This window comes from Buteo buteo, chromosome 4 (genome assembly GCF_964188355.1).
Source record: "Buteo buteo chromosome 4, bButBut1.hap1.1, whole genome shotgun sequence".
Lineage (NCBI taxonomy): Eukaryota > Metazoa > Chordata > Aves > Accipitriformes > Accipitridae > Buteo > Buteo buteo.
In genome coordinates this window covers 32,474,200-32,489,924 of record NC_134174.1, presented here as the reverse complement: position 1 = coordinate 32,489,924, position 15,725 = coordinate 32,474,200, and the positions used below count along the sequence as shown (strand labels likewise).

General features: G+C 38.4%; 1 protein-coding gene across 1 annotated transcript in view; it reads right to left on the bottom strand.

The window, feature by feature from the left end:
* PCDH15 (protocadherin related 15) overlaps positions 1-15,725 on the bottom strand; it is a 711,887-nt gene that overhangs the window by 153,343 nt on the left and 542,819 nt on the right. Inside the window, exons 18-19 of the mRNA XM_075025448.1 lie at positions 15,180-15,259; positions 8,915-9,008 (exon numbers count right to left, since the gene is read on the bottom strand). Coding sequence (XP_074881549.1) covers positions 8,915-9,008; positions 15,180-15,259 — 174 coding nt within the window. The remainder of the gene's footprint in view (positions 1-8,914; positions 9,009-15,179; positions 15,260-15,725) is intronic.

Below are 15,725 nucleotides of genomic sequence, written 5' to 3'. Positions count from 1 at the left end.
AGGCTGGAGCTTGTCAGTAATTACACTAATGAAAAAAGATCAGAAAAAGCCTGGGGAGGAGACAAAGAGAAAAGCTGTCAAACACATGAAAATAAATCCCCAAAGCAAACCCCCAAAACTAAAACCTCGTGCATCCAGAAAGAAAATAGAGAAGATGAGAACTTCTGCGGGAAATGAAGAGAAAAATCATTACATTCAAGAAATGGCCTTGACAAACACATGGGACTGATGGGATAGGTCTCAACTGTTATGCCAGTGACCGGCCATGCAACAGCCAGGGCTCCAACCATTTGTGAAAGAGAAAGAGTTCTGATCTGCTGTCCAAGCAGATTGCAATATCACAGGAATGAAACATTACTGTTTCTATGGGATGAACCAGCAGTAGTAGCTGGTAGCTTATATCCCAAGGTATATAGCTCAGGCTAAACCACCCAAATTTAGAGCATACTGTGTGCTACACATCACCTTATATACTTGGAGGCTAACGTCCATAGTAGGCTACGTGTGTCATGCAGCCTGGCAGAGACAAAACTGTGGAAAAATGGTCTGCATCTAAACTAAAAGCTCAGGATTCAGTGTCTTATTCACAAATGGTTGAAGCTGTGGCATGTCTACCAATGTCTTTATATCATAAACCAAACCCAAGAACTTCAAAACAGGTGAGGAACGAGGGCTGCCAGAACCTTCAGCTGCAATTCTCCTAGCCTTCTTGCACACGTTATCTATTTACTTGGAACTGGAGACTTCATTGCTGTTATAAAAGAACAGAGGTTCCTGCTAACCTGCAAGATCTGTCTGAAAGGCACGCTCAGCTACAGAGGGGTTCAGAGCAAGGAGCTTTGCGTGTCTGCTCTTGGGCTCTCTAACTTTGCAGGTACAGCGCTGGCTGAAAAACAGTCTGCCCAACTTACGTTTTCCAGTCTAACAAGAATTCATGACCATGGTATTTACCATCTTGACTGTGGTATTACTGAATATACTCAATAACATAATGTATAGTCAATCTTACACTATACATTACTGTTATTGTGAACTCTGCTGCATGATCTATTTTAACATAGTTCTACTTAAGCTTATTTATTACAGGATACAAAACGCTTCAATAATCCTTAGTTCAGAACTGTTTCTCCCCTTAAAATAATTAAAGTCGTCTTTCAAAACAGAATTACAATCTGCCTAAAATCTTTGATTGAAAACTGTGATCGATCTATTTCTTTATGAGGATTACTTAAATCACCACTTCCTTGTTAGCATTTGTAATCAAAGACTTTATGGGGAATATTATCCATGCAATGCAAGCAGACAAGTTGCACAAACACTGGAAGTTTGGGAGTCTCCTAAATCTCACCCTAATAAAAGAGCTGCTGCAGAGAGAAAAGCCTTCTCTCACGAAAGAGGAAATCGAGCTGGACAACTCTTCTCATGCAAACTGAAATTTACAGATCAGCTGAGATTTTTAAGGCTCTCACACAAAGTATATAACTTGTCAGGAAAATAGTAATCGGCAGTGTTTCTCTTTAGTTACAGTTTGCATTGTTGAAAAGAAAGTAACTTGAGGAGTTGCTCTTTAGAGGAGAAGGTATAATATCATTTATCTGTTTATATTGTTCCTTTTCATATATTTAAGAACTATTCCTTCCCACTGCACCAACAGATCAAAATAAATGTGCTACATTAAGACAGTATTAAAGTTTCACAGTATGAACAGATTCCATTAATTCTTTTTTTTTTTTGCAACCTTGTTTTACTGATTACAAAAAGGTCAGTTAAGTAGAAGCCTTTTTCAATACAAGCCTTTTTGTACACAAAATCTCTGTTCAGTGATTATTTACTGAAAGAGGTGTGCATGCTTTATTCTTGATAGATAATGGAACTGATATGGAGCAGATACAGGTAATACTCACCAGAGTAACAAAAAATTTATTGTAATTAATTAATTCTCTGTATGTTATTCAAGTAGTAAATCTTTGTCTAAATTACCTTGATTTAGTGCTACCTGTTTGCTCTAAGGAAGGTAATTAACTCAAGTGTCATGGGAGATAGATGCTCTACTTCATTAATGATCTTCTAAGATGACTGAAATAGCCACATCTAACTTACATAATGAAACACAATGCACTGAAATAAGGCTACTCATGGTTCACTCAGTGGATTAATACCCTCTTGAAATGTTGGTCTGCTCCAATCAAGATCAAGACAATAAGGAGCAATATAGCATGGTACCTGTGTCTACACAAAGCACACCAGTATGCCTCAGGGCCCCTGGGACAGAGAGACTATTAGGTTGCCCTGCTCCGACACATCTTTGTCTAGGATCAAGAATACAATGGTATTTATTCTACTTTCATTTACAGCCTGTGGCAATTATTTAGCCAGATCATAAGGTGAGCAAACACCAGTTTTCAACTGTTGGCCCTTCTGAGGGCATTGTTGTGGCAGAGAGACTACCGTGGCCTTCTGCAAGCATACTTCTGCATACTGTAGCCAGGAACATGATTTTCAGAGTTTCTCAATTCTAAGCCCCACTGATTTAAGCTCCTGTACTGAATACAGTGCAAATCCACGAACGTTTTAGCCACGCTTAAAGGTTAAACATTACAGTGTCTCCCTTTTATGCATCAGACATCAGAGTGGAATTTGGAATCCGGTGCTGGGTACCCAGAACGACATATAGAAAGCATGAAAAAAAATTACTTTAAATGTCTCCAAAATGCCAATTCTATCCCTGCATTTGGCACCCAGCTGCTCTGGGCCAGCCCAGACCACCGAGAAAACAGTTCTCTCGGATATCTTTCTAAGGGTCGCCTGATGGTACCTTGCTTCTGTCTCCTCAGGAAACATGGCCCCCAAACCAGTTTTGGGGTCTGCAATGCTAGAATTATTCCAATCTTATCATGAAGCGTTCATTGCAGAAGAAACGGGCACAGTCTGAGATTAACGGGCAAGATCTTGGATTCACGTCTTTCAGAGAAACCCTCCCAGACCTAGGTCGCCTCTAATCTTTCCTATCCAGCAAATCTCAGACTATACCCTGAACTTCAAAACAGCAGATGGACAACACCTTCTTTTAGACTTCCAAAGTAGTTTAGCAGCCTAGTGGTTGAGTCTCCTAAGACATACAAAAGAATCTGAACCCTGTCAGTATTTTCTGAGTACCACAAAGCGGCTGTGAGAAGGGACATCAATGTTGTTGCTCTCCTTCAGCCACATTAAAAAGGCAGGCTGTAGCTGCCTGGGAGGGTTGGGAGCACCCCCTGGATGACTGACAATTTTTAAGGAATACCTAATTACTAACTCACAAATGGCTTTGTAAACTAGGCACTGAGCTGGTCTGTTTTGCCAAGACTTGGGCAGAAACACACTTCTGAAGTGCTGGGTGAATATTTTCAGGACTAGACATTTGTATTTGGACATTTGAATTCTGCTTAAATCACACAATACACACTAAGACAATACAATGAAGCTTCCTGTTTTATCTATATAAATGAACAGACACATACACATTCACACAAGCCAAAAATAAATAGCATAGAAGGTTTTTTCTTTCTTCTAACAAGTCATGCATATTTGTTTCTAACTTCTCCCTCTGAAATGCAAAGATGTGAATTCTTGCCTTGAAGTCCCATCCAAATGCACCACAATTTGTGAAAACAATTTGAGTTTGATGTATTTTTTCATTTGCGTGTCATTCTTTTGCCCATCTACGACCAAGTCTCTTTACTAGGGAAATAAAAATATTTTCCTGACTACTCAATTAATGCATACTTAATTGTTTGTTGTGTCATACTGTTAACAGTGCTGGGTGGTAGGTCATGTTATTCCAAGATCAGAGAAAAACCACAAGCCTGTTAATGCTCCAGGTTATAACTCAGAGCAACAATAATTTGGAAAGCATAGTTGAGCATTTTAAATAATCAAGAGCATTATAAGGCATGCAAAAGTGATGAAAATGTGCCAGCCAGGCCACACCGCTAAATGAAAAGCTGTATTGCTTGTTCAAGGCATAAGTAGCTCTGTATTAATTTTGATGGAATAAGCAGTCCCCAAAAGTCAAAAGGTGTCAACATGACTATCACCACACAACATTAGGCAGTTAAATAAGCCTTGGGTCTTAGAATACAGAAATCTCAACTACTTAGTGCCACAGTAACACTGTTAAAAGCCTCTTAAATCCTCTATTAATGACACAGAAAAAGGAGCAGGAAAAAAAAATACCATTAAACTACCAAAAATTTAAGGTGTGTGGGACCACAGACTTTTCAAATGCAAAAATGTGTTCAATGGACTTCATAGATGATGATGGAGAACAGTTAGTTTTCTCTAGAGAACATTGGGGATCAAAAGGATGCCCAATACCATATATATAATATATAATATTATATATATATATATATATATATAATACTGTGTACTAGTCCAATAGCCCATAGGGTTTACAGCAGAGTGGAGCAGGCAGGGCACGCAGTCCTGGCCTGGCTTGGTTGCACCTACAAGGGCAAGAGTTTCAGTCCCTAGAAGATCAGGAATCCAGTAACTTGTGGGTTTATGATTTGCACCACCATGATTATGGGAAAAGCACCCGAAGGAAACATTGCTCCCCAAGAGACTGGTGCTGGCACTGGCGCTGCTGTACCCCAAGCAGAAGTGTGATCCCATGTGGGAAGTGTCCTGCTGCCCTATGTGTTGACCTCCAAACTCCTGGAGATACAAGAAGTGGAAAGAAAGATCCATTTTGGCATGTCTCCCTGGGCCAAAGAAGACCCTGTCTGTGCTGGAGATAGCAATCAGTGCATGAACTGGACCAGTGTTAAAGGTAGGGGAGATGATGAATTTTTCTGGCCCTGTTTGCTTCGACCCCAGAGACTGCTGATGCAACACTGAAATACAGGCTTCACCCACCTAGCAAGCCTTACTTATCTCTATGGAGAAAAACATTCTTAGTTTTATGAGAACAACGTTGAACAAACAAGAGCCATCACCCTGAGACAGACAACTTTTAAAGCAGCATGGGATACATTTCTTTCTGAAAGATTCAACAATTTCAAAGCATAGCAACATTTCCCATCTGAAGTATTCCATCTAAAAAGCAGTATTTTATACACTATTATTTAAAAATAAATAAGCTGAAGTTGTGCCCCTTTGAAACCTATGTTACAATGGCTAAAATTCTTTGTTTACAACAAAATTTAGCTGAAAAATGTTGATATTGAAATGTCTTGAGTACTGTTCACAATTTCTGAAGCAAATTCACTGGCTGAAATTACAAAGACTGAACTTTCTCAGATAAGTTTGAAACATCAATAATTTTTTTTTTCGCTCTGTAAGGGCACTAACATGGCTTTTTATGGTTCTTTGTACTTGAAGGTTATGAATTAAATAACCTGCTCCACAGTTAGATTGTCAGTGCAACCATAGCTGACTGTGCTTGAGGAACAGGCTTAACCTACATCACCTCTTGAGATCCCATGCAACCTGAATTACTGTGTGATCCCGTGACTGTTGTTCATAAACCCCAACTACAAAAACGTAGAAATGCCAAATTTTCATGTTGTAACTGAAGAGGAAATTTCTAGTTTAAAAAAACTGACAACAAAAAAAACCCCCTAAAATACACTAAGAAAGTCTTTTCCCTGTAAATTTCTTTCCAATTTTAAAGAAACAAGCAAATACAGAACAGGCTGTATAGAATACAAAGGCTGACTTTAAGTATATTTGACTCTAATAGCTAATTTCAAAAAGCCCACTGTTGGATGGGAAGAAATCAGTTTTTAATATGTTACTAGCTAAAATATGTTAATGTCATTTAAATTAAGTTGCACCTGCCTGTGGAATTAACTTTGTGATTTTAGGGAAAGTGAAACATGTTCTTCAATCAGCCCATTTTCTGTAGGCACTAACAGAATTGTTCAAAAAACCAAACCTTGATGACAAGCAGCAGGTGAATTAGTTTGTGGTGCAGTAGTTCTGCAATTGCAGGAATATTTTTTTTCCCTAAAGAGACACCATTGCTTTCTGATATAAACTAGTTAAAAAGAAAAGGTCCTCCATGAAATTTCACCGACTTGTTGGAATGAGCATCCATGTCCTTAGAGCAGTTTGCCATGTTACCAGCTAGCAACTTTAAATGAGTCCCTGACCCAGGAGGAGCCTGTCAAATAGCAGAGAGTTAAGTCCAAAGAGCTGCAAATCAAATAAATTGTGCAATGGCACAGGGAAGCCTGGCAAATTAGTCAAAACCACTGTTTCCTGGCATGGAAAAGGCATGGAGATTTAATGGGCTGAGTTGCAGTTTTTCATCTATTTGTTTGTAAAGTAAAAGACAAGAAACTTATACAGCCTCATTTGTGATACTGGCAGAAGCCCAGACAACTCCTAACCCTTTCGTTTCACATACTGTCACCAGAAGCTTAGGGTTCAAGAGCAGATGAGTCAGCTTGTGAAGTAAGCCATACTGCTGGACAATTTTAAGAAAGGTGCCCCACCACTGGCAGAAAGTATCATGACAGAAGAAAACAGCTACAGCCAGGTAAGAGACAATGATGAAGACCCCAAACCAAGCAGCAGTAAAGAGAACACACACAAGCTAGAAAGTGTGACCACATTTCAACTGTGAGAATAATTAACACGCACACCTGCAGATACAAATCTCCAGGAAAAAAACATATGATATTGAGGGAGGAAAGCAGATAATGATATAGCAGGGGAGTGGATTTTTTTTTTAAAGTGTATGTTGTTGTTGCTATAGCAACAACATTACACCATCATTAAAGAGCATTCAGTACCAAAGAGTCAAGCAACCTGCTGCTGTTTCATTCGTCTTTCTGCCTGTCAAGTGACTGCTGTATTAGTAAGAACTGTTATGTTTATTAAGAAATGATGAGTTTTATGCCAGCGCTGGGAAATCACAAATACCTTTCACTGACGTTACAACAGGTTTTTGGCCTCTAATTATTTGGTTTCCTTCTGGGATACTCTTGATAGTTTCTCTAAAAAAATACCCCCAATAAAAAAATCCTTGAAATTTGCATATCATTCCAATTACTTTTGAGAATGCTACTGTTCTTATTTGTATTACCACAGCTCTAGCCCTGTCTTCACTGGGCTAGGCAATGCATGAAGAATAAAAGGACAGTCCTTTTTCCCAACAACATGGCTGCTACTTGCTCCAGCCTAGCTACTGAACTGCTCACAGACTTAAGTATCAATGACTTCTGCTGCAACAGGTAGTCAACCCTACATCAGCATCATTCAGAGACGATATTAATGAAGTCCTCCACAGTTTATTTTTGGTGGTTTTTACACAGTTGAGCTTCAAAAACCATATCTCACCTCACACACAACTATTTTATGTTAAGCAGCATGCCATGATTAATTAGATTTCTATTAAAAAAGCAACTATTCTCTTCTGAGTGTTAAAATGGACCAGATGTCCAGTTAAGTTGCAGGACAAAGAGAATGAAACTCCAGATGAAAGGAAGAGGAAATATCTTTTCAGTAGCCTTTCTATGCCCCAGAGAGTATTTCAGCAGTATAGCATAGTCTGAAACAGAAGGCAAGTCTCTTATTAAAATCTCCAGATTTCACAGCTGGAAGTTAGAGATGAAAACAATTGAACTCATAGCTATCAAGAATGGAGAGTAGTTCACAAGTAACAAAATTACAAACATTAAGATTAATTACTAAGGATAACTGTAACCAGATTTTTAATGGAAAAGGTGTGGGCTCTGTTGTAGTTACTCCGTATTGCCAGAGAATTGTATAAAGGCTCTAAAACTTTGTCAATACTTTGGGAAAAAAACTTTGAGTAAATACCGAGCAGGAAGGCAAACCTTATAAGCTGAAAAAGCTAAAATAGGGAAAAAAGCCTGTCACAAATAATACATAAGATTTTATTCTGCTGCAGTGAAGACAGGGTGGGCAAGGCTCCAAATCACAGAGGTTTCATGATCGCTCCTTAGCAAACTGTCCAAGATTTCTCTGTTTCAGCCTCAAAGTTGAATGCTGCCTCCTAGAATAGCCCAGATAATGTGGATATATTATTGTAGATCTCTCCTTATACACTGTAATTTTAAGGTCAGATACATAGACACCTCTCCTCTGTGGCACAAGTCCACAGCAGAACTGCTGCATTCCTGTGTACCTTGCACAATCCAACTGCGGTAAATCCCCTGTGTTGGGATTGCTGGAAACTTTTAGAAAAACTAATTCCATTGCCTTTGCTTGACAAATAAATACATATCCTTAAATAGCCCTCGATTTTTTAATATGGAGATTGAAAAATCACAATTTTGTTATACTAAACACAAATGTGAGTAGTTTGTTGGTTTGATTGCAGGGTCACTGCATGCCTAATCAATGCAAACATAGAAGACTTAGAAATACCTCCCAATAAAAAAGTTTTATTTTTTTAAGAGAAGTGGCATGGACATTTTTCAAGATATTTCCCGAGAGCGTAAAAAATTTGAAGCTGGACAGTGCTTTCACCTGTCAATTCTGAAAAAAGTTCAATGCATTTGACTCAATAAAGTACAAATCAATAATGTAGCTGCCCACATAACTGATCTTTAGAAGAAGGTAAGAAGAAAGACTGGTTATTTAATAGCACGGAGAAGAAAGAGTAAGAAGATGCACATATCTGAATAACACAAAACCTTGACTGCATTGGTTCTTGTTGAAGAATAACAAAAAGGCAGAAGTAGCAGCAAAGTCACTTTGTTTCAAGATCAAAGGACATTACCCCAGTGATACACAGGCTTTATCGACACAAACCTTTTGGGGATAAAGGAAAATTGTTGCAGAATATATATATATATTTGATCAAGACCCGTATAAAAACTACTACAATTAGACTACTTTAAGTGCCTAACTACATACCATAACAGGCTATTTTCTTAAACTTTCACAGGAAACTCACCCCATCTGGTCTGCCATCCGAGGCTGTAACAATCAGAATATAGCGATCAGTGCTTTCTCTGTCCAAGGGCTTTCCTAAGGCTAGCAGTCCAGAACTAGTAATAAAACAAAAACATAAAACGTTATCACAACAGTTTTAAGATATCTACAAGCACTTTTGTTCCACTACTTTGCGTTACACAAATGTTTCCCTTTAAGTAAGTTAATAAGTTTTAGGCTTTATTACAACTGAAAGCATGTTTTGTGTAGGTAAAGGCTAATAAAAACGATTAGCCAATTTCTAATGCTTTCTGCTTCGATACATGCATAATTTAGGATTAAAATAGCAACCTAGTGATCAATAGGATTATACAAAAGATAGACCTACATCGAACACAGGACCCTCATTTTTTTAGAAAGCTGCCCTGCTATAATATATAAGAAGAGAGAATCACAAGCAGTCTATTAATCACAGAGGAGTCCCAATATCCCTGACAGGATTGTGGCAGTGAACTCTGGGAATACAACATGCACAGTCTTAAGTATGAGCCGCCTCAGGGTTTTATAGGGAAAGGCTACTAACTTGCATGTTGTGTGACTGCAGTAAAAGTGCTGCAATGAGCTAATGCCCTTTCAGTGCAAGCACAGATACACCATATTCCCTAATAATAAAATACTAACATAGGCACAACTATTATGGAACCTGATTCAGGATGTTGTGATTATTGATGCCTGTTTAAAAAAAGACAAGGAATGAAGGGCTATTTGGAAGCCACATAGGCAAAAAATAAAACAAAAAAATTTACAGAAATGCTGTTTGAAAGCATTGCAAATTCCTGTAACTGCTGACAAATAAAACAACCTAGATTTTGTCTCTAGGATGATCTAACTTCCTCATGCAGAAGTCTAGAAGCCACCTGGAGGTGTGATGTAGCAACACAGAGACAAGATCCCACTGTGAACTCATTACTTTTGTATTAGGAAGCATGAGAAAAGTACCATTGGGTTGACAATCCTGTCTAAGCAAGCTAAACTCTGCCTAACTGAACTGGCAAAAATGGTACTTTTGTGACCAGCCCTAAAGCTCTGCATTTCATTTACAGGTTTTTTATGCCTACTGGAACATAGTCAAGGATGTAGCAAATTGAGATCTCACATGCCACCCAATTCACAAGCTATTTAATAAATATGCACCAGTAAACATGGATCCAGGATGATATTTATCCTTTTGTTGCACGGCTAAGCAGCTCTTCCCATGAAACTCCTCCAAAAATGTCACAGTCGGCTTCTAACATTTTAAGAAAAGTGTAACAGCACATGATTTTGTGGTGCAAAATCCACAAGGGCTGAGATCTTGGCATTCTATGACTTTCCATATGTTATTCCATTTCTAATGGGCATATCAGACAAAAGCATTTGTCAGGCACAAGTATAATCTTTACAGGTTGAGCTTACATTTTACATTCATAACCTAAGAACCTAAACAGCTACTTGCTCAGAAAGAGGTCTTACTAAAACAAACAAAAAAAGCCAAACCCAAACTAAACACAACTGAAAAGTCCCACCAAACTATAAGGTCTCATTAGCTGTAATTCTTCAGAACACTCAGATGTCTATAATCGAAGTGATTATATCCAATCCAATAATAATGATGTTATTTCCCTTTGAGATTACAAATTTCTGCAGAGTTTCTGCTGTAACTTCTCACTCCCAGAGCAGACCTCAACAAACTGGTTCCAGGCCAAGACTTCTTCCAACATTGTTTCCAGCAGAGACAAATACCAACACTTACTGGCAAGCTGTTACTGTGAGCAGTTTCCTCAAATAAATAATACAGAAATAGGTGGAAACAGCAAGTGGGAGCATAACTCTCACCTAGGATTGAAAGGTTGGTAGGTAAAATAACATCCAAGCTCAGCAATCAAAGAAAAGAATATTTCATGAGATGCTACATTCAATCTGCCTCATTGCTACATAACTAAAACGTAGATACGTGTCATGTTTTGCTTCCTCAAATAAGGAAAAGCTAGCAACTTCATTGTACCTAAAATACTTCCTGGAGGTTGGTAAAAACCAATGGGAGACACAAATATTGTGTGTAGCTTTGTAACTCAGTAAATATGGAGCTGACATGTCTTGTTCCAAGCCACAAGCGTTGTGACAAGCTACAACAGGGCGTCGGGACCTGTCATGCTTCTTTGCATGGACCTGCCTTGGCCTTCTCAGAGGTTAGTTTTAGCTTTAAACAGCAGTTATCTAACGAGCAAGTACCTGATTCCAATGATGGTTTAACTTTTGCTCACTTTTCTACAATTGTGTAGCGTTTGGCCTATTTTTATATGTATATTTGTTGTAACTAATAGATAGATATAACGTGGTTATTGTGTGGAGAGCGAACTACGTACAGATCAGTAAAGGCATGGCCTCTAGTGCGGTGAAAGTGCCTGAAAGGCACAGGATGACACCAGAGCCCCTGGGCTACAAACACCTCACCAGTGCCTACTGCTGAGAAAGAAACGCAACCTTAGGAGCTGCCCAAAACCAGTTTGGGGTCACAAAGGGAACAACAAACAAGTAGCCACACATGTAAAACACACCACATGCAGTAAGTTCAGATGTAAGATAGACTTGCACACAGATGGGGAAAAAAAGAGTGGTGTAAAGCATGTTAACATACAAAAATGACTCAAAATGGATCCTAGAGTGAGGAAAATGAAACAGTCTGCATCATACCCCTCCTCACAGGGCAGGACTTCAGCTGCTGAAGACTCAACATAGACCCCTGCTCCAGAAGAAATTATTGCCCTGAGGGCCCCAAACAACAAGTGAAAGGGTAAAGCATAACACCAGAGCAAAGGTCAGGCCTTAGAAATTTTGTGTATATATTTATACCTGTTTCTTTATATAGTCATATATATAGTAATGTAAATATATATAGCGCTATATATAGCTATAAATAAATGTATATAGCTATGTATCATTAAAATACATGTGTATGCATACATATATAAGATTATACATATATGAAGGTTAAAATTACACATATACATAAAATAAATTACATTATGCATATTTTATATTTACATATATATACATACACACATACTAAAACATGCATATATTTGCAATTTTAGCTATTTGCATTAGTATCATAACTGGACTACTAATAATCATTCAATTAGACTATAAAGACTTTAATTAGACTAACAGTAAATTCTTAGCTTTACATACATACATGGCCCACAAGAAGGAAATGAGTGTAAAAGTGGTGGGATTTCCAGCAACCTATCCTGTAATTTGTGTGTGACAAATTAATAACACTGCATATCTCATTTTTGCTTCCAGTCTTATGTATTGTCTTCTGCTAAGGAATAGTCAGCTGAGCTCAATTAATATTATTGTTATATTACTAAAGACCATTTAAATATTAAACTAAACTTTTTATAATTTATAAGTAGCAGACATTGAAACAGTAGTGATGCTACTGAGAAAGGCATTAACTTCCTTTGAGGCCTGTAGGAAAGTCAGGTATATTATTGACTGACATGAAATACTAAACCATGCTCTGTATTTTAACAGTTCTCTTATTTCCAGGTGTTTCTGCAAATCACTTGGCTATCATAATAGTTCATATATATTTTTCAGCATTTGTTCAAGACACTGCAATAAAATATGAACAGAAGAATTTTTTAGGAAAGGAACTGTGAAAAAAACATAAAACATTCATGTGGTAAAGTATTAATTCACACACACACACAAAAAAGAAATCAAAGGAGAGCTAAGAATAAAATATTGACAACAAATACTGCTTTGCTAACACTGACCTTTAGCTGCATGTATCCATTTAAATTTCTCCAATATTTCTGCACTATCATATCGCTTTTTTTATCTCCTCCTTCCTACCATTTGAACAATTGCAATCTACGGCCTCCATTTCAATAGATGAACATCATGCAAGAGACAGGCTAATTTATAAAAACTCCTGTGTTTTACTCAACGATTCAGATGTACTCACATTCATTTAATACCCCAGCATTTAATCATTTCTTTTCCTGGGGAACACAAGGAGGTACCAAATTACTACAGATCCTGCTCATGTTGTATTGCCAAAGAAGAAAGAAAAAAAACCATCTCGCAACCCTCAGATTGAGGATAAAAGAGAACTAGTCAGTAGATGTAAAACTGGTAATATTCAGTACTCATGTTGCCAGTTGGTAATTACACAGGGACTAACTGACATGCTCCAGGATGCAAGAAAATAATCCAGATGAGAAAAAGGAAGAGAGAGAATGATGTTCATGGTCTCTGCCTTGGCCTTAAAGTATCTAAAAATGTATTTATGTAACATTGAGATAAATTCCTGTAGCCTTAATATGCCACTCACGTTAACTATAGGCTTTGTTTAATATTAAACCTACTTTAATCTCCTATCAAGACACTTCAGCATCTAGAAAAAACGTGCAAAAGGCTGAAGAAAACTTTGCACAAACAATTTCCAAGAAAACAGATGCAAGGAAAGCAGGAAGGAGAAAACACTTCAAAGAGCTCTCCTTTTTACCAAGAGGCAACAGATCAAAGAGACAAACCCACGCCTGAGTTTGTGCTGAAACCCTCGATGTGCTGTGATGCTCCGACACGTATCGGGGGGATGTGAGGCTGGGGAGTGTGTGTCAGGGGGGTGTCAGGCTGCCCATGATGGGCCCCAGAGGCCGGGTGGGATGGAGGAGGACTCCCAGCCACCCCTGACGGGCCCTGGGAGGTGACACCTGCAAGAGCTGCAACACTGCCCATGGACACATAGGGGTGTGCTGTGCCTGCAGCCTTCAGAGAGCACACCAGAGATCTCTTGTTTTCAGACTGAATTCACAGCTGTGAATTCACATGCCACCTTTAACAGCTTGACTGCTGGGTATCGCCACACTGTTTACATCCAAAGCTGGACAATATAGGAGCTGCCTAGGATCCAATTTCTAGAATACCTTCACACCACAGGTTTGGCAGGCCAGAAGTTGGCCTGAATTTGCACACATTTTTTAAGTCTCTCTGGTACAGAGAACTATCAGGATTTTTATGGTGCGATGTGAACAGCGCTGGATAAGGACAAACTATACAAAACAACTACCCACTGAGCAATCCCCCATGGGAGCATCTCTCATGTAGCCAGGCACACTCCCCATTATTCAAGTTCCAAAGGTCACAGAGTGGGTCAGACCAAGTTTCTCTATGTTAAGGAGAGAATTGCTAGCATCGCTTGTGCAGAAAACCCTACAAATCTGCACTGTGCTAGAGCTATGACTCCTAGCGCTCCGTCTGAGCTGATGAACAAAGCACACTTTCCCTGATTTGCACTGAAAACTCCAGCCGTAAGCAATGAATAAAGCCAGCAGCCCAACATAATTTCCTGCTCTTGCCACCTCAATGAAATAGTCCCCTCTCTCTAAGCTGTCCCTTTCCTTGCCTGACAAGTCTTTGTTATTAGAGGGCCCATCAATCTGGTGGATAACAGCATCAGCATCTCTTGGGATCTTTGAGGCTTTTTTCACATTGTTTCATATGTGATTTGATATTCTGTATATGTGAGATTTATCACAGCAGGTAACCTAGAGCTTACTCGGAATGTACAGGCCAGTTTCAGTACAATCTCTCCCTCACACTGAATTATAACAATTTTTTTGCAGTTATACCCGCACCATGAACAAATAAGCCTCAGGTTACTCTTGTCCCATCATCTACCATGGGAAGTCAGCTCCCTTCTTCCTGCAAAGAAGGAAGATACTTTGGAGTGTAAATAACAGCTGCTTGGGTAAAATAAAGGTGGTGGTGGGACAGGCACAGACCTAATTGGTGCTTATAAATTTCATAACGTACCCTTCTCTTTCTAACTCTATTTAAGTTGGTAATCAATTTAAGGAAAAAAGGTTTTAAAACAATGCTCAAAAGTCTTTCCACTACAGACTAAAATGCTTGAAGGCAGGAAACTAACACAAAAATTGTCCCTGTCATTAGTCAAGAGCTGACAAGTATAAGGTTTTTAATTAATCCCCGGTCACTCTTTCACATAGAACGTTTCCACCTCAGTGAGTTTTACCTACTAAAGTGTTTAAAATAAATAAATAGTCCCCTGTGAAAAACTCCAGAGTATCATTCACAGAGCTCTCATTAACATCTAAGAGCCAATCTAAGGAACAACTGAATATGTCTGATTACACATCTTTTCTTTTGCTCTCAGCCCACATATTCACTTGACTGAAAAGTTTACATCTATTTTCTAAGGGTTTTCCACTTACCTTTGAGAGAGATTAAAAACTTGTTGAGGATCTCCATTCTGAATGAGGTATCTTATAGGGTCACCCTCTCTATCAAAAGCCTTTAGGAAAAAAGAGGATAACATTAAAGTCAATTACAAAGCTTTCTTTTCTTTCCTTCAATTTATAAACTGGAAAATTAACCCCTGAAGTTTTATTAAAGTTATCTATAGGAATGACACCAATCTTGCTATTTCTAAGGCAACAGTGGTAATTACAGATGGCTACTTAAGATAAAGCTGTAGCACATCAGAATTCTTATGCTACAGAGAAACAACAATTTCCTGAATGCAGACTTTCAAATTACTACTACACATAAACACACAGCATCTCAAGTATGAAAATCAGGCTTTATTCAATTACTTCTATTTTTGTGCAGCTATAGACTGATTAGACTGAACTTTTTGTTTCCTTTGTTCCTATTCTTCATTTCCACTTCTTATCCACATTCTTCTTTCTGTTAGTTTACCAGAATCCCAATCCTTTTGCTGATGCTCCATTGAGCAGTGTAGACACGGCAGCACTCAC